Raw genomic sequence first — 19,468 nt, forward strand, 5'->3', positions numbered from 1 at the left:
CTTTCCAGGTAAAATAAGCCCTCCTAAGAAAATGAAGACATAGATTATTGATCACTTTGTACTAGGCATTGCACCTAGCATTTAAATGTTATCATATTTAATTTTCTAAATACTCATACTACATTTTCCAAATTCTGTTATTATACTCATTTTATCCGAGAAGAATCTCAGGCTCAGTTATGTCAGAACAAGATGTCTGATTTCATAGCCCATACTCTGAACGTAGCGCAGGCACTTTTATAATGCAGAACAATTAACAACCTAAAATGGTGATATATTTGCATAATTCTTGATAAAAATTTGTCACCATAGGTCTTTATTTGATAGTTCAGTGCAAGCTCAAATAGCTTGTGTAGGTATTCATTTTTTCTCACACATAGTTTTACGGAGATTATGAACACCTCAGTTAAAGAAACAACCTTCTTAATGTTCATTCATTCATTTTGGAATATTCTGGGTAAACTTACAAAAGCCTTTGGCCTTTAGTATGTTTTTCTAGTCTTTAACACTTTGTGCTGCTTAAGAACGCACAAGGTGGTGGTATTGTTGTCTAGCCATCTAGGCTTACAGGGAGGGAGGGTGCAGAAAGGCACTTCATGCTTGGCTTTCACTCCTGTCCAGGAGGTGATATTTGGCATTTAATCTAGTGACAGTATTATCATTATAATCCTCATAAACCTGCACATACTCTGAAAATTTATTGTCACTGTCAGGTTGCTTACTTTTTTCTACGAATGGTAAGACACTTTGAGATTTTTGTGGTTAAGAAAATTACCTTTAAACTTAAGTTTGAATAATGCTTTTATCACTTGCTAGCTGTGTACAAAAATTATTTAATCTCTGAACCTGTCTCTTCATCTGTTAAAATTAATAATATTTAACTTAGTATATTTTTGTCAACTCCAGTGAAGCAGTGTAAATGAAAGCAACGTGAAAACTAGAAACTAATGGACATTTTAGGTAGCTGGAATCCTGTCAGGGTTTTTAGAGCAGGATAAAGACATGATACATCTGTTTAGATTGATATGATGTTGGAGCTGAGTGGAAGTGGGGGAGGGGTGAAACTAGAGGAAGGGAGAGTAGAAGGGGCCAAGATCATAGGTGAAGTGACATTGAGAGTGGAGATGAAAATGGAATCAGTCATCTTGGAGGGAAAAATCAGTATTTCATGATGATTAATGAGAAAGGAGAAGGAACCTCTTGCCTCCCAGATTAATTTCCAACAAATATTTGCCGATTATTTTCCACACTCTCCTAGGCATTTGTTATACACAGGCACAGACCTGTAAGGACCTCTAGGAATTGATGGTATTTGGGTCCAGGTAGGATGTTGCCTGCATTCATGAACATAGAGAATTTGGGAGCAAGTGCTGGTTTTGGTATTAAGTCACCCTATTTACCTGTAAGCAAGTTGAGTTCTGTGCCACAGCTATGGGTACACAATACTGCCATATAATTTTTATGTGGTCCTCATGAAATTTGTTTATTTAGGATCACACACCTGATTGTAAAGTTCCACTAGTGTTTAGAAAAATGATAATCTTAGGTGTTTGGAAAGATTATATTTTCCTCCTAATACTGCTAAGTATTTTAGTATTAAAAAAACAACACTGTAATGAAACTTTTGGCTTTCAGATAATTTGCATTCAGTCTTACTTGGTGTTATTTCTGGGAGAAAAACATTTCTGAATCTTATGTACATAAATTTGAGTACTCGTTACAGGCTTGTCAGTTCTAGTTATTGTCACTGTTAAAACATAGGCTTTAAATAAAATTTGGCTGTAAACTGGCATAATGGATTTCTTAATTTTACAGCAGTGGTTCTCAAACTTTAGGTTGCTTCAGAATCATCTGGAGAGCTTGTTAAAACACAGTTGCTGGGATGTTTCTGATTCAGTAGGTCTGAGGTAGGGCTAAACATTTGCATTTCCAGAAAGGTGATGATGCTTATATTAAGAACTGCCTGTATCATAAGGAATAAGATTATCCTAGGAAACCACAGTTTAGGTTCTAAAAGCACTTTAAAAAATAGATTGGTAAAAATTATATGATGCCTAAGAAATAAACTTATTTTCATAAACATGCGTCTCAAATCCAAATCCTCGTAGGGTGTGATAAATATAAAATTTTTATTACTGTCTTTCCTAAAAGTTATTATTCTTATTTGTTTAATTAGTAATAGGACAAATTAGAAAAATACCTTTAAAAATACATTAAAGATATTATAAATATTGTTCTCTATTCACAACAAATAGTTGACTATTTAGAGGTTTTGATACCTCTAAATATGTAATTCATTTACCCAGCACTTTTCCTTGAAGTTAAAAATCAGAGTTCAATTTAAAAAAAAATATAATACCTGCAGTGAAAAATCAACCCATTCATTGAAAGGTGGATGGTTTTGTTTTCCACTGTCTTCTACTCTTCTCCCATCAGCCCTGTAGTTCCTGAATTTCAAAACCTGAAACTCTTGGAATATCAAATGTCAAATGTGATGATATGGTTAATGTAATATGTCAACCCAAATTAGTTTCAGTAATTTTTTTAAAAATCTTATATTTTTTAGCTAATGGGAATGACAACAAGAAATTTAAAGGAGATAGACCTCCCTGTTCGCCTTCCCGTGTTCTCCATCTTCGCAAAATTCCAAGTGATGTCACCGAAGCAGAGGTCATATCATTAGGTCTACCATTTGGCAAAGTAACTAATCTTTTGATGTTGAAAGGAAAAAGCCAGGTATGTAAGTTTTAAAGATTGACCCACAGTTATTATCTCTGGGTGTTAGTGATAAAATGATTTTTAGGGGAATTACCTGGCAGTCCAGTGGTAAGGACTCCATACTTTCACTGCCAGGGGTGCCGGTTCAATCCCTGGTGGGGGAACTTAGATCTCACAAGCCGCAAGGTGTGGCCAAAAAAAAAAAGAGATTTTTATTTTCTTGAACATTTTTTTTTTCCCCTAAATTTCATTCTATTTAAATAGTTTTTAAAATAGAACTTTTTAATGACAGGAAGCAACAAACAAAAATGTTAATATAGGAAACAGGATTATCTCTTATTCATTGACTTGTTAACAAACATATTTTATATTCTTAATTACAAAATGGTTTATGAAAATATCCTGTGATTATCAGAAGAGATTGGATTGATTACCATCAGAGATTGGATAATGATGTCTGATTCAGACTCCTCTATCTTTAGTAAACTATTTAACATCCCTGTTTAATGCAGATGAGGTTATTAAGAACTGGAGAAGTTAAATAATACGTCTTAGTATTCAGCCCTTGTGTTTACACATTTTTCTTACATCTTTTGGAGATAGTGCACGCACTTGGATCTTTTTATCACAGATGCCACTATTGAGAATAGTATGGTTTGCACGGTTTGAAAGGGCCAACATGACCGTGTCTAATGGCTGTGAAATGTCTAACTGCCATGTGTTATGTACATTATCGTGTTTCGTGTAGTGTATCCTATGTTTTATGTCAAATAGCTCTGAGAGGCAGCAGGCAATGTCACACTTTCCTTTGTTTCTGCAGTTGGTTCTAGGTTTATATTTATCTGTAGTGCTAATTGACTGTTATGTTAATTGCTTGTCTTTTGATCATAAATCCTGTTTAGAAAATATCTTGTTAGTAATTACTTCAGCAGGAGATTCTGATGTGAGTCACTAGTAGTACTTGTAAGCATAATCTTTCCCATGGTTCTTGTAGGTGGAGTGTTGAGGACAGAGTAGGGGTTATTTTCACCAGCCTTTCTGTGGGTAGTGACTTTCGGTTTTCTCTCCACCCTACATTATGAAAATTGATCCCTTTGGATGCTTTGGGAAAACATAAATAATTCTTTTACTGGACTCCATGTGGGAAAATTTATTTTTACATATGAATTTTTTGAATTTTTAGGTTGTATATACATTTAGGAAAAAATTTCTGTGATAAGAATCATATTCCAAAGATATTGTTCAGCTTTTCCTTTGTGTGACTGATGTTAGACATTGCAGGAGTTTAGAAACATTTAGAAAGGAGTTTGCAGGAAGAGACTCTCCCCATATAATGAATATTATTAGAATACAGTTTACAAATTCTTTGTTGAAAAGATGATTAAAAACCAGATAGTTAGGAAATATTGCCATTGCTATTTTTGTTACCTTGATCATTTTTATCCACTTCTCTTAGAAATATTAGAAAAAGTGTATTATTGATACAATTGGATAGCAACTTTAAAGTGTGTCGTGGACATCTGTACCTTTTAGACAGTATAAATGACTCGAAGTCTGTTTTATTCCTCGAAGATAGTGATTTGGATCAGGGGTTCTTCCTGCATTTTAAATTTGAGATGTTCTTATAGGTAGTTCTGAGGGCTCAGAATGCTTAGTAGATGTCTATATTTTATCTTCTTAACCATTAAGATAGGGTGATAAAACCTGCCACCTTAAAGGTCTGTAAGTTTCCTATTCCTGTCATAAGTTAATTGGAGTCCTGACAGCTAGGAGAAGCTTTATACAGAATAAGGCATAAATACCAAGGAGCATTTTCCATCTCAGTTCTTCTTGTGTTAGTCTTCAAATAGCTAATATTAGTACAGTGATTACCAATATCCAAAAAAGGTCACTTGAATGACCCAAAGCAATATTGACTTAATGTAGGAAGTTTTCACATTTCCCTAATTTGTACAATTGAGCCTTTGCACCTGAATGCTCTAATTGTATTCATAAATGGCTGTTTTATAAAAAGGTAAAGAAGAGCAAATCATTATGCCGCATCTCTGTTTGAGAATTTTTTAGGAAGAAACTGAAAGCATCTATTTATAGTAGTGATGCACACGTTTATTTTTGCCTTTTTAATTATTTCTAGTTTTTTGAAGAAACAAGAAGAAAACCAAAAACCACATAAAATCATTTAATCAACTGGCAATTTCCCAATCCCAAATGTTTATTGAACCCAACTTTTTTCAAATATGTTTTCAATTACTGTCAATAATACACTTTGAAACAAGTCTTTTCATCCCCTTGGGGGCAATGTGATTTCTCTTGAGAATACATGAGTTTAGAGCAAGCTGGAATGACAAAGTAGTTCTTAGCTGCCTTTCAAAAACATGAGCTTTCACTTTACTTTCTTGTGTTTATTGCAGGCTTTCTTAGAAATGGCTTCTGAGGAAGCTGCTGTTACTATGGTGAATTATTACACTCCTGTTACTCCTCACCTTCGAAGCCAGCCTGTTTTTATTCAGTATTCCAATCACAGAGAACTTAAGACTGACAATCTACCTAATCAAGCTGTAAGTATTAAAGGCATTTCTAAAAATAGCTATAAGAACCATGATATAATAACTTAAATTTAATTTTCTATTTTTCAGAGGAAAAATAATCATGTGTTTTTCTTCATCTTAGAATGCTCTACTGGTAAAGATTGTTTATGTAAATTCTTACCCAAAGACTTAAGAATAAGAAAGCACTGCCATTTGGAAGTAAGTTTGAAGATATGGTGTTAGAAATGGCAGATATTTAGTTTTCCCTTGAAACTGTTTTCATGAGTGGAAAAAAACATACATTGTTAATGTCTCTCTTAAAAATCTCAGATCTGAAAGGAACTGTAGAAGTCAGTCCTTTTCTTTTTACAGAATATGTAACAAAGGCATTGAGAAGTTGAGTGATGCTTCTATTGTGATGTTAAGTAACTGAACTTAAGATGTTAATAAGAATTTGTATAGATATGTTCATTAAATGATTTTTGACTCTCCAAGATGAATGTGGAATATAGAATATGAACATTTCTTACCTCATTTTCCAGTTTTTATTTTGATATAATTCATGTTCAAACTTCTGTGTCTCTCCAGGTTGATTTTTAAGTAGCTAAAATAGTAATTTGAAGTAACTTCAGGGTAGGAAAAATTTATCCACAAAGCAAGTACATCTTAAGAAAGAGGTTTTTTAAATTATGTTGAGAGCAATTTGGCCGTGATACTCTTGCTCTAGGCAAAAGAACTCCTTCAGCTCTTTGACTCTGTGTTGAAAGTCATTATAATGCAAGCTGCTGAATTTATAGTTTTCCACATTTTTAAAAACAGTGACATTTCCTGCACACAATCCTTAACTTATCCAAGAGATATTAATGGCCTATAATAAACTATCTAAACTTAAGAGTAAATGAAATGTTAGATATTTTTAAATAGTATAATTTTTTTTAATGAAAAATTGCCTTGTAAATAGGATACATGCTCATGGTAAAACATTCAAACAATCCAGAAAAATAAAAAATAAACAAAACAATCCAGTTACCCAGATATAACTAATTAACTAACATTTTGCTAACATTTCACTGTGTACCCCTTCTCTATTCAGGTTATTATCTATGTGTATAATTTTATACCAATGGAATCCTAATAGTTTGAAAACTACTGAAAACTGTTTTTTCTCTACAATATGTCAGGGATGTTGTTTCATGACAACAAATACAGAATTACTTCATACTTTTTATTTTATTTTTTTTACTTCATAATTTTTAAATGACTGCATAATACTCTCTTCAAAAGGGCAGCCATAATTTATCCCGTTTCTTTTCTTTTTTTAGCTTAACATCTTTATTGGAGTATAATTGCTTTACAATGTTGTGTTAGTTTCTGCTGTATAACAAAGTGAATCAGATATATGTATACACATATCCTATCCCCATATCCCCTCCCTCTTGCGTCTCCCTCCCACCCTCCCTATCCCACCCCTCTAGGTGGTCACAGAGCACCGAGCTGATATCCCTGTCCTGTGCTATCCAGTTTCTTGTTGTTAGATTGAGATTGTTTGCTATGTTATGCTCTTACAAATAGTACTATAGCAGCATTCTTACATATCTTGGCACACATGCAGCATTATCTTATTTATGTTCCTGGCAACAAAATTGCTGGGACTAAGCCTATGCATGTTTTATGTTTCAATATATGTTGCATGATTGCTTTCTCTAAAGCTTATTTGCTGATTTAGGGTGCCACTGATAATATATGAGCAAGCAGTTTTCCTGTCCGTCTATGTTAATATGCTAGTTAACAAATTGTATCTTATTGTTTGCTCTCTTTAATAACTTGTGAAGTATTTATAGTGATTTCTGTTAATGCAGTTTTTCCCCCATTTTTTCAATTGTGGTAAAATATATATAACGTAAAATTTACCACTTTAACCATTTTTAAGTGTATGGCTCAGTGGCATTAAGTACATTTTCATTGTGCAACCCATCACCACCACCCATCTCCAGAACTTTTTCATCTTCCCAAACTGAAACTCCATACCTGTTATACACTTACTCCTCATTTCCCCTACCCCGACCCTGGCAGCCACCACTCTATATACTTTCTGTCTCGAATTTTGTCTGCTAATGCAATTTAAAAATATTTTTATATAATAGTCAAATCTCTGAAGTTGTATTATGGTCTCTGACATGGGTGCCATACTCATAAAAACCCAGTATAGCAAGATTAAAAACATTTTTTTTACCTATGTTTTCTTATACTTTCATGTTTTGGTTTTTATTTGTAGTGTTTAAATCTGTTTTGTTAAGAATATTTTGTGGGTGGAGAGTGAGACTTTGGTCTTTATCTTACTCCCAGTGACCAGTTTCTCTTTTGTTGTAGTTGAATAACCCATTTATCAATATTATCCACTCATGGGACTTTCCTGGCAGTCCAGTGGTTAAGACTTTGCCTTCTAATGCAAAGGGTGTGGGTTCAATCCCTGGTCGGGGAGCTGAGATCCCACATGCCTCGTGCCAAAAAACATAAAACAGAAGCACTATTGTAACAAATTCAATGAAGACTTTTTAAAAAATGATCCACATCAAAAAAAATCTTAAAAAAAAAAAAAATCCACTCTTGTGAAACTTGTCTTTTGTCATGGTCTAGTTTTCCATACACAGACTGTGCATACTTAACAACACGCATATATACACTTGTTAGACACGACTACACATTCTGCTTGCGTGACCCCCATCTACCTTCATGTGTGTGTGGCTCACATGGTATGCAGTCCATGTCTAATCTAGACTACCTTTTGGATTCTGTTCTGTTCCATTCCTAATTCCGTGTCCCTAAGGCTTAATATGTTGTAGGGCAAGGCCCTATTCTTTACCCTCTCTTTTTAGAAATTAAATGGATAATATGTTTTATTTATTTCTCAGGATATATTAGAATAATTTTGATAACTCCTAACCCCAAAAGACACAGTTAGAATTGGGTTGATTTTATAGATTTACTTGTAGATAATTAACATGTCTGTATTGCTAACTGATCCTTTTGAGGAGGAAGTTATATTTTATTTCCTATCTTTCAGAAGAATTTTTAATTCTCCTTCATGTAAGTCATGCAGTTTTCTCATTAATGTTATTCCTAAATATGTTAAAGTCTTGAAGACGAAATAAACAATTTAATAAAACTCTTAAAGACTGGATTATTCCAAAGGGAAACAGTGAGAAATCCCAGTTGCTTGGCAACCAAAGCCAGCCCAAATGACCTAGTTTATTCTTAGATAGCCTTGATTTCTTCCCAATACCCTTTCCATTTTGTTACTTTTGTCCATTTTTTGCACTGGTGTTTGATAAAATAATATTTTTCTTTTATTCAGAGTCCTACACCAAAGCTGAAGTCAAAATTGAAGGTCCTGTTTGCATATATAAAATGTACCAGATGTTTTTTTATTCAGACAGCCCTCAGAAACTGATAAATTACTGTTTCATTCTCTTCTCTTTGAATAGCAAGATATCCCAAAACATGCACATAACTTCTTTTCCAGCTTATGGACATACTTGGCAGAGGGTCAGGTGAATATCAAGTATCTTTGTCCCTTGGTTTAAGCTAAAATTATAGCTAAAAAATTTAGATCCTATTTTGAGGTACAGCATTTGAGGAGTGGTTGTATTAATAGGAGTCATTTTTGTATAGACAGTTTTTCTTGACCTTGTGGGTGGAAGTTTATAAATTTGCAAAGAGATGACCATGGAAGGATTTTCCCTTAAAAAATTTCCCAAAAAATCATCCAACTGAATGAACAGTTAAGATCTGTGAATTTTGTTGTATATTCATTTCCATCTCAATTTTAGAAATGTCTTCTTCACATTATCCAGGCATGTTTAAATTTTACATGAAGTGTATATACCTCCCCCACCTCAATAAAATATTTGTTGATTTTTCCATCATACTACTGCTATTTCCTTTACTACTAGTTAATGTAACCATTCCGGAGGGTTTGTTGCTGAAACATTTAAAACTATCCCATAATAAGAATTCTGCTGCCTCATAATGTTTAGTATCAGATACACAGAAAATATGTCTTCTGTGTATCTGAAATATCTCTTCATATTAAGAAGACATTTCTTTTTTTCCCGCTCACTTTTCTGTTGTCCTCAGTGGAAAGTATGCCTCCACTTTCATTTTTTTTTACTTAAATATTTTTGCCTAATTAAAAATTGAAACTATAGAGTTACTTATTAAATAAATCTTTTTCTCAGATTTTTATTGTCAAAAGAATTTTTTTGCATGCCTGCTATGCAGAGACTTTTGTACTCAGTGCTCTGTGAAGTACTAATGCAAAGTATATTGACAACTCTAGAATGATTAGGACAATATATACCATGGCTTCTCATGTTTCTCCACTGTGGTATCTTCTGTGCCAAAGAGGAAAGAGTGAAGGAAGAGAAACAACAACAGTAGCAACAATAACAGTAATATAGCAGCAGTAAGCATATATATAGAATTGTTTAATAAAAAGGATTGATAGAATGATTGATGGGTAATGAAGTAAAGTCAGTGAGGTTGGGAATTCCCTGACGGTCCAGTGGTTAGGACTCTGCACTTTCACTGCTGAGGGCCTAGGTTTGATCCCTGGTCGGCGAACTAAGATCCCACAAGCCACGCAGCGCGGCCGTAAAAAAGTTAGTGAGGTTAAGTTTACTTTCAGTTATGCAGGCTTAGTTTTGATAAGATTTAATCATCCTGATACAAGAAGAAAAGGCACCATTATTCCATTGAGAGCCTCACTATGATGATTTTTCCTAGACATTATAAAGTTGTGATGTCCAGTATGGTAGCTGCTAGCTAAATGTGGCTAAATTTAAATAAATTAAAAAATAAAAAATTCAGTTCCTCAGCTGCACTAGGTACATTTGGAGTGCTCACTAGCCACTTGTGGTTAGTACTGTCATATTGCATACTGTAGATGTTGAACATTTCCATTATCACAGGAAATTCTGTTGGACAGCACTGTTGGTCTTCCATGTCTCTACTTAACCTTTCTTTTTTCTGTGTGTGTGTGCACGCAATACAGTTATAATAACTACTTTAATGTTCGTTTCTGCTAACTCTAATCCCTGTGTTAATTCTGAGTCTTTTTTGAATGACCTCCCAGCATCATCATTGCCTATTTAAAGGCTCAAAGTGGAAATGTGAGCCAGTTTTCAAATTTGAAAGCAGTACAACCCTTTTTTCCAAATAAAATCTTATTGGGGAGCCCAGTATAAAATAGATAAACTGCCATGTCTGAAGCAGAATTAGGATGCTCAGTATTCCACACACTTGGCTTTACGAGAACATAGTTTTGAAAGCTAATGATATAAAATATTCAAATAATTCATAATATTGTTCTCAAAGATGATTTGGAAACAGCATTTGGTAGTTTGTGTTTTACTTGATACATAAAAGTCTGTATATGACATAAAAATGCTGTTAAAAGGTAAAAAAAAAATGTATATAAAAGTGGAAGTTGTTCAACTCTTAAGCATACAGAAAGTAAAAGACTGCCACTTTTCCAGAAAGATACTTATTTTAATGTTATTTTTCATAGCAAAATGTTGGAAAGCTACTCATCTCACATTAGAAAGGTGGTATAATAAAAAGTAAATTAAAAATTAAAGTCATGAAAACAGAACAAATGTTCATATAAAAAACAAAGTACTGTGACAAAGTACTGTGTTCTTTAAAATTGCAAGTGAGTACAATATGTAGAAATGAAAGAATGTGCATTAAAGTGGTAGGATTTTTTCATTTTGTGGCACAAACATTTTACTAATTATCACCATTCTTAGGAAATTATAAGTACGGAACAAAAGACTGATGAAAACTTGCATTTAATTTCAATAATCATTAACCGTGCTTTTTTTCTCCTCAATTTTCTCCTCTTTCACCTACTTTATTTTTTAAATAATTGTTTTAAATTTTGAGACAGTCACAAAATTTAAAAAGAGTTACAGATATATACAAAGAACTGTTGATTCCTTGAGGCATTTGGGAATAAATTGTTAATCTGGTCTGTGTTCATTGGCCAAACTTTTAGTGTGCATTTCCTTCAAAGAAGAATATTCTTCTACACAACCAGAAAACAGTGGTCAAAATCAGGAAATTAACATTTGATGCATTACTTCCCTCCAATCCTCAGTCCCCGTTCAAGTTTTTCCAGTTGTCCCAATAATGTTTATTCCAGCAAAATAAGCATTATTCATAATCACATGTTCCATTTAGAAATCACATCTTCTAGTATCCTTTTATCTGAAACAGTTACAGGTTTTTTTTAACTTTCATAACCTTGACACTTTCGAAAATTATGGGCTACTTATCTTTTAGGTTGTCCCTCAATTTGAGTTTGTCTGATGTTTCCTTGTGATTAGATTCAGTGTATGTAGCTTTGACAGGAATGTCACAGAAGTAATGCTCTTTTTTTCTCGTTGCATCATATCAGGGGGCACATAACTTCAATTTGTTGCATTACTGATGGTGTGCTCTTTGATCACTTGATTTGGCTGGTGTTTGCCTGGCTTCTCCACTGTAAAGTTGTGACTTACGAAGGGGGAAAGAAGAGTGGGGGAAGGTACTTTAAGGCAGTGTAAATATACTGTTCCTTATCAACTGTCAATTTATATCAGCCTATGTATTTAATGTTTCCCATTTCATTTGATGGGTTTTTATTTGTTACGGTCATTATTTTGGTTCTCAAATTGTCCTATATTCGGCCGTGGGAGCCCCTTCCAGCTGTCTTCTGTGTCCTTTTGGCTTGTTCCCATCATTCTTTGAAAACTTCTTTGCATTCTGGTACAAAACAGCAGCAAAACCCCCACAAAACCAGAAAAGTTACACACTCATCTTGTGCTTTCCTTGCTCCAGCTTTAGAGCTAGACATTTTTTAGAGCACCTGCTTCCTTTTAGTGGAGCATGATATTAAGAAACTTTCTTGCCTGCCCCGCTTGGATTCTAACATCTCATGCCAGGCTGCCCCTCCATTGAACTACTTTCTTAGTCCATTCAGGTCCCCATGGACCGACCTCCTCTTCACCCTGCTTAGATTATTTTTACTACATGTGGACCCCTTCTTAACTCTCCCTGGGTTCTGACAGTCCTGGCTAGGCTACTCTCCTCTGGATGCCTTTCTTACCCGTCTCATGCTCCCTAGGTTCTGACAGCCAGCAGTGAGCTACCCACTCACAGATACCTTCCTTACTTGTTTGGGCTCCGGTTTCCCTTACCAGGTGGACCTACCACATGGATGCGCTCCTTTCGTTGCTCAGGCTCTGATGCTCCGTGCCAGGATGCCTTTGTACAGGGATGCCGTCCTTGCCCCACTCTGAACCACCACAGCTCCTCTCTTCCTCCGTATTTACGCCTATCATATGCCACCCAAAGGCTTTAGAACTCGGTTGTTCAGGGAGGAAAAAAGAAGACGGGGACTTCAGTGATTTTTTTAAAGTGGCCTCTAATGTTACTTTCACACTGTCTTTTTTCCTATTGTCATTTAAAAATTAGGAAATAAAAGTTCTATCCAAATTTTCTTCTTTTTTGGCCATGGTTTTGTTTTCATTTCTTCAAGTAAATTTAAGAACTTTCTTAAATTTTGTGTCATTGTGATAAGAAGGCAAGACTTTTGATTTTTGACTGATTACAATTTTAGGATATATGCATCCAGAGAAAGTAGATATGTATATTTTTATTTAACTCTATTACTTCATATTACTTTACATCAACTAATTTTAAGGATTATATAATGCTTCTGTGTAACCACAAGTTCTCATTTTGGATTGTTAAATAGAGAGCCCAAGCTGCACTGCAGGCTGTCAGTGCTGTCCAGTCAGGAAGTCTGGCCCTTCCTGGAGCTCCTGCTAATGAAGGCACAGTCCTACCTGGGCAGAGCCCTGTGCTCCGAATAATTATTGAAAACCTCTTTTATCCTGTTACCCTGGAAGTTCTTCATCAGGTAAGGAGGAACATTCTTATGAAAGGAGAGTCAAATATGACCTCTGTAACTTTGGATGTTTTATGTCTTTAGTTTTTCAGGTTGTTGATTTTGGTTAATGTATTTGTTTAAATAATAAAAAAAAAAACTTCAGCATCCTGTTTCATGCAAGAAATAGTATCAATTAGAGATAGTTTTTTGAAAGCCTCCATCTTCTAACTTAAATACTTGATTTAAAAAGGTATGTAAGAATTCAATTGTTTTATACCTAAGCTTGAAAATGAACAAAGCACAGACTCCTATGAAAAACACCGGTAGTAGTTGTTCCTCAGAAAGTAACATCAATATAGAAAACAGCTAATCTATTTCTATTGACTCCTCCCTACACTTGAGTATTTTTATTTTAAAAACTCTGAAAGGAAAATATGAGTAACTTAAATAAGGAAGTATCATGTTAAATACTGACTGAGTCTCAACATAGCTTTCATAGACTACCCATTACTATGTCTAAACTGTCTTGATAAGAGGCAGTGTACCACATCATGGCCTACTGTGAAGATATAGAATTTAAGAACTGGAAGATCGATCACCTAGTTACATAATTTTGTATTGAATAAAACTGAGGCTCAGATACTTGATGAGTTGAATATTGTAAAGAGTAATTGAAGAACCAGTTAGAACTCAAGTCCCCTAATGTCAACTCCAGTATTCCATTTCATTATACTTGACAACCTAAGTATAAAAATTATTTTAAAACACTAAAACATATTATATGCTTATTTTCATATTTATTTATTTATTTATGGCTGCGTTGGGTCTTTGTTGCTGCGTGCAGGCTTTCTCTAGTTGCAGCGAGTGGGGGGCTACTCTTTGTTGTGGTGCATGGGCTTCTCATTGCGGTTGCTTCTCTTGTTGCGGAGCACGGGCTCTAGGCGCACAGGCTTCAGTAGTTGTGGCACACGGGCTTCAGTAGTTGTGGCTTGTGGGTTTTAGAGCACAGGCTCAGTAGTTGTGGTGCACGGGCTTAGTTGCTCGTTATGGCTTGTGGGATATTCCCGGACCAGCGATCGAACCTGTGTCCCCTGCATTGGCAGGTGGATTCTTAACCACGGTGCCAGCAGGGAAGTCCCTATTTTCATATTTATATCTCATTATATATTAAACAGCATGATCTCAGGCCAGTCTAGACTCATTTAACTGCTTTCCAAACCTTTGGATTTGTACTACTGAATGAAGAGTCATAGGGGTGTGTGTGTGCATGTGTATTTAAGAATTGAAATGTATCCTATACCTATTCTCACATTTTACAAATAAGGGTGCTGGGGACCTTAGAAGTTGTTATTTTTCCCACAGTCATTGTACCAATTGGTGATAGAACTCAGATATATTTCCTAATATGGTTCATGTGCTATGCATGTAAATATCAAAATATACCATTTATTATGCCTACTTTATTCCCTGTGATAGTTTCCTGAGTACCATTTTCTAAATATGTGCATTTGTGAAGCATGTCCCATGGAGGGTTTTAGCAGTGGTATCCGTAGCCACCGTTGTTCCCTAAAAGTGTTCAGCAGTTACTTAAGTGATTGGTTTCTTTGTTCTTTTCTACTGTTTATCCCACAAAATGGCATTGAACCCTCTGTGATCCATCAGCATTTTTTGTTTGCTTTTGCTACTGTGGCACTGTAGCTACTGCTAACTTCTACTGCTTTACAAAAGATGTTATTGCACCTGTGGCTCAACATTGCCATCAGTCAGCAGTGAATTTAGTCAAGGTTGTGTGGTCCTGTCTTGCCATTCCATTTATCATTTCCCTCAGACCAGTAACAAACCTTGTTTCTCTCCCAAAAGATCATGGGTCCTTCAGGTGAAGAGAGGTAATTGAGAGTCTTCAATAGTAACCATGGGGATAGGACTCTCAGCCCTTTAGTTATGGCACTCTCCTGTTTAATCCTTCTTCACATTGCTGTTGGAAAACACCAAAACTTCTTAGCAAGGCACTTAAGGCCCCATATGCAGACCTCTCCCCATCTCTTTAACCTCACTTCCTAACTCTTCTGTTTATTTAGCACCCTAGCTTTTCTGGCCCTTTGACCCTCTCCCCCTCCCCCCCTCTTATTTCTGTCCTTGTCCATTTCTCTCTTCTATTTCATAGGCCTGGAACACTCTTTACCGAGATAGCCACTTAGCTGAATCTACATCATTCCATTTGCAGCTCAAATTCACCTCCTCAGAGAGTCTTTCTCTAATTACATTAATTAAGCCCTCTCCCCCTGACACTCTATTCCATTAGCCAACTAAAATGTAGTATAGCATAATGATTAAGGATACAGTATCTGGAGCTGGTTTGAATCCTAGCTCTACCAGTTACTACCTCTATAACCTTGGACAAGTAACTTACTCCCTCTGTGTCTTTTTCTTATTTATATAATGGGGATGAAGGTGGTATCTATTTTATACCTTCATTGTGTGGATCATGTGGGTTAATGCATTTAAAGCACTTAGAACAGTGCCTGTTACATAGTAAGTGCTCAAGAAATGTTAGCTGTACTTATCAGATGCTAGTAAATTGCATTGTAAGAAACTGATCCTTGCTCTTGTGGTCTTGTGGGTAAGATGTAATTTCATAAGTAATAGCATAACATGTGATAAATATTGTGATTGGAAAATACATGGAAGTGTGGAGTTGGTTGCACATGTTATAATTAATTAGCAAGTAGAGTTGACATTAGCTAAACTGCTCTCTAACATCTATGGAAGCTAGTGTTTTTCCTTTAGCTCATGGTGAGGCGATTAATAATGACTGAGATGGGAGTGGTGCTATTTCAAATGAGATAGGTTAGGGGAAGTGTTTACAGTATGATGACATTTGAACAGAAGCTTGAAAGATGTGAGGGTGTTAAGTTATGTGTATATACGGTAGAACAATGATCCAGTCAGAAAGAACAGCAAGTGCAAAGTCCCTAAAATGGAAGTGTGCTTAATGTGTTCAAATATCAGAAAAAAGACTATATCATTGGAGTGTAAAAAATAGGAAAGCCATAAATGATAGGCTCAGAGAAGGTGTTAAGACTAGATGATGCAAAGCCTTTATAATCTTTACACTGAGTAAAATAGGAAGCCATGGAGGATTTTGAGTAGAGGAGGGAGATGATAGGTTTAATGTTCTTGTTGCTATGTTAAGAATAAACTGTAGGCATAAGTGGAGGCTCTTATCATAGTCCAGATGAGAGATGGTGGTGACCCAGGTGGGGACGTGGGCACTGCACATGGTGATTAAGTATATATTTGGAATGATTTGCTGATGGGTTTAGTAGATGTGGGTTATGGAGAGAAAGAGAGTAATCAAGAATGCCTTCCAGATTGTGGATGTGAGCCTCTGGTAAAATAGAGCTATCTTATACTAAGATAGTAAAGACTGAGGGCAAAAAGATTTAGGGCAGGGGTGGGAGGAAAGGGAGGAATCAAGAGTGTGTTTTGGACATGTTAAATTTGAGATACCTGTTAGACATCCAAGTGGGAGATGTTGAAGAGACAATTGGGAAATAAGTCTGGATTGGGCATAAGAATTCACGCTGGAGAATTGGTAATCATTTGCATGTGAGTGGTAATTAAGGCCATTGGATTGGATGGCATCACTTAGAGAGTATTTGTAGATAAAGAAGGCATTCATCAACTGTTCCATTACATAAACTCAACCCAGCATTCTAAAAAATGTCTTTGTGCACTGAAGGAGTAGGTACAAAAACTATTATAAACAAATTGTGGCCAATGTGCTTGCTATTTTAAAAAGCTCTAATATAAATAATTCTTTTTACAAGTGAATACTGGTGAACATTTTCAGTTTCTGGCAAGCCCTCTTTATAAACATCACCCTGAAGATTAATTTTATCAGAATTTGATCTTTAGTATTTTATTAGTCCCATTTTAAAGTCTGAAAAGATTAAATTGCACAAGAAATGTCAAGAGTTGAGTCTATGTGTTTCTTATGTTTATGACAGCAAAGTAAATATATTAGGAAATAGTCAAAGACCTTGTAATCTATAAAAATATATATTAAACTTTCCTAAACATTGATCTTTTGAGACCAAATCTATTTAAAAATGAGTATTTTGATAATTATAAAAAGTTGTTAAAAACCACACTTCAGGCATTCCTGAATTCCCCAATGTTGGTGCTCACTTACTTTATTCAAAAAGTATCAGATTGGGGACTTCCCTGATGGCACAGTCGTTAAGAATCCGCCTGCCAGTGCAAGGGACATGGGTTCGGGCCCTGGGCCAGGAAGATCCCACATGCCACGGAGCAACTAAGCCCGTGCACCACAACTACTGAGCCTGCGCTCTAGAGCCCGCAAGCCACAACTACTGAGCCCGCGTGCCACAGCTACTGAAGCCCACGTGCCTAGAGTCCGTGCTCCGCAACAAGAGAAGCCACCACAATGAGAAGCCCGCGCACCGCAACAAAGAGTAGCCCCCGCTCACCGCAACTAGAGAAAGCCCGCGCACAGCAACGAAGACCCAATGCAGCCAAAAATAAATTAAAAAAAAAAAAAAGTATCAGATTGATCTTTGCAGCTACTCTTTCAGTAAATACAATCCAGGGGGCTCTAGAGAGCTATCCGTGGTTAGCCAGTTGAGTTCATTCATATTCTCTTGGCACATTCAGATGAAAATTACACAGCCAAACACGTCTGTCAGGGAGGATATGCTTCAGGTTGTTGTTCAAGTTAAATGAGGGAAAGGAATCGAACTGTTAACAAAATCTGAAGGTTAAGTGGATATTAACTAGGTTCTATAGCATAATACAGTATAAAATCCCAAATTTTAGAGCAAATTATATGCTCTTGTTACTTCATTAACAAGATATTTTACATCAAAAATGTTTATCATTTTAAAAATTGCATATTGCCATAATTCTTCAGTCAGGTCTCAGAGTATAATTTGTTGTCAATTAATAATAAGCATTTACTCTGTGCCTCTTATATGCCAGGAATTGTACTCAATGATAGAGAAATGATTAAGACAAGGTATATACCTTCAAGGAGCTTTCAGTCTAATTAAAGGAGACATATATAAACAAATGTATAGACCAACGTAAATAAAACAGCTAGATAAATATTTGTATGAGGCCAAGAGGGGATATTAATATTTGGTACTAGAGAATGAACTCTATTGAGATTTGGGTAAGGCTAAGAATTTTCTGGTGGCATTATTCCCTGAGCTGAGTTTTGAAAAAGATAAATGAAAATTTACTAGGTATTAGGTAAAGAGTTACAGGAAACGGGAAAAGCCACATGTATAGGCATGGAAGTCTGAAACCACTTAGTGTATCTGGAGAACTACTATAGACAGTTCCCTATTGTTGATGTAAATAGCGTGGTATAAAAAGTGTCAGGAAATGAGGTTGGAGAGGTACACCAGGGAGAGATTGTGTATGTTATACCAAAGAGCTTGGATTTTACCATGTAGGTAATGGGGAGATAGTGAGGAATTTAAGCAGGGAAAAGTATAATCTGACTTGTACTTTAGAACACTACTTGTGTCTGCAGTATGAAGGAGGGAGGTTAGGCAGTTATTATATCTCCTTTTATATATATACATACACATTTTTTTTTACATACACATTTTTAATTAAGTCTGTTATTACTTTATCAGGTGAAAAAAAAAACCAAACCTCAATTGATGCACTTACAATATATAGATTGATGTGTGTGCGTGCATGTAACACCATAGTATCACCAAGGATGGAAATTAAGAAAACATAATACCTTTTCCCAAGAGTGCTTATACCTATATCTTAAAGAAAGATACAACATAAAATCTTTGACAGCTGAGAAGAAAGCAAATTTGGTATTCTTCTATAAACTTTAAGAATAGTATCTAGGACATGAGGGTGTACTGAGGAAATAACCTGTTATAAGACCAAAGTTTTCATTAAAAGAACAAAACAAAAAATTTCCTAGTGTTTTTCAAATTACAGTTATAATGAGGGGTTAAGGTCTCAAAGTTCTAAACCCTGAAATATGACCATAATGAAATCAACTACATTTTATTAAAAGTTTTAAATTTCAATAAAGAGCCTTCAGACTATCGAACTTTTAAGAAATGGCATTTTCTGGTGATTCCTTCCAAGACAAATTGGTTCCACAAATCTTGTTGATCTTCTTATCTCTTATAAGAAATGTTTAACTCTAAGCTAATAATATGTTAAAGCATATCTTGCCAAAAATGAGTATTTGGACTGTAGGATAGTTATTTTATTTTGGAGGGTGGTA

General features: G+C 35.3%; 1 protein-coding gene across 6 annotated transcripts in view; it reads left to right on the forward strand.

Moving 5' to 3' along the window:
- PTBP3 (polypyrimidine tract binding protein 3) overlaps positions 1-19,468 on the forward strand; it is a 101,541-nt gene that overhangs the window by 46,987 nt on the left and 35,086 nt on the right. For 4 of the 6 annotated variants that reach the window (XM_082469181.1, XM_082469178.1, XM_082469179.1 and 1 more), the window contains 3 exons: positions 2,567-2,736; positions 5,130-5,276; positions 13,048-13,212. In XM_082469181.1, coding sequence (XP_082325307.1) covers positions 2,567-2,736; positions 5,130-5,276; positions 13,048-13,212 — 482 coding nt within the window. The remainder of the gene's footprint in view (positions 1-2,566; positions 2,737-5,129; positions 5,277-13,047; positions 13,213-19,468) is intronic. The other 2 variants (XM_082469183.1, XM_082469182.1) reach the window with 1 other exon arrangement.

This window comes from Balaenoptera physalus (genome assembly GCF_965194825.1).
Source record: "Balaenoptera physalus genome assembly, chromosome: 7".
Classification (NCBI taxonomy): domain Eukaryota; kingdom Metazoa; phylum Chordata; class Mammalia; order Artiodactyla; family Balaenopteridae; genus Balaenoptera; species Balaenoptera physalus.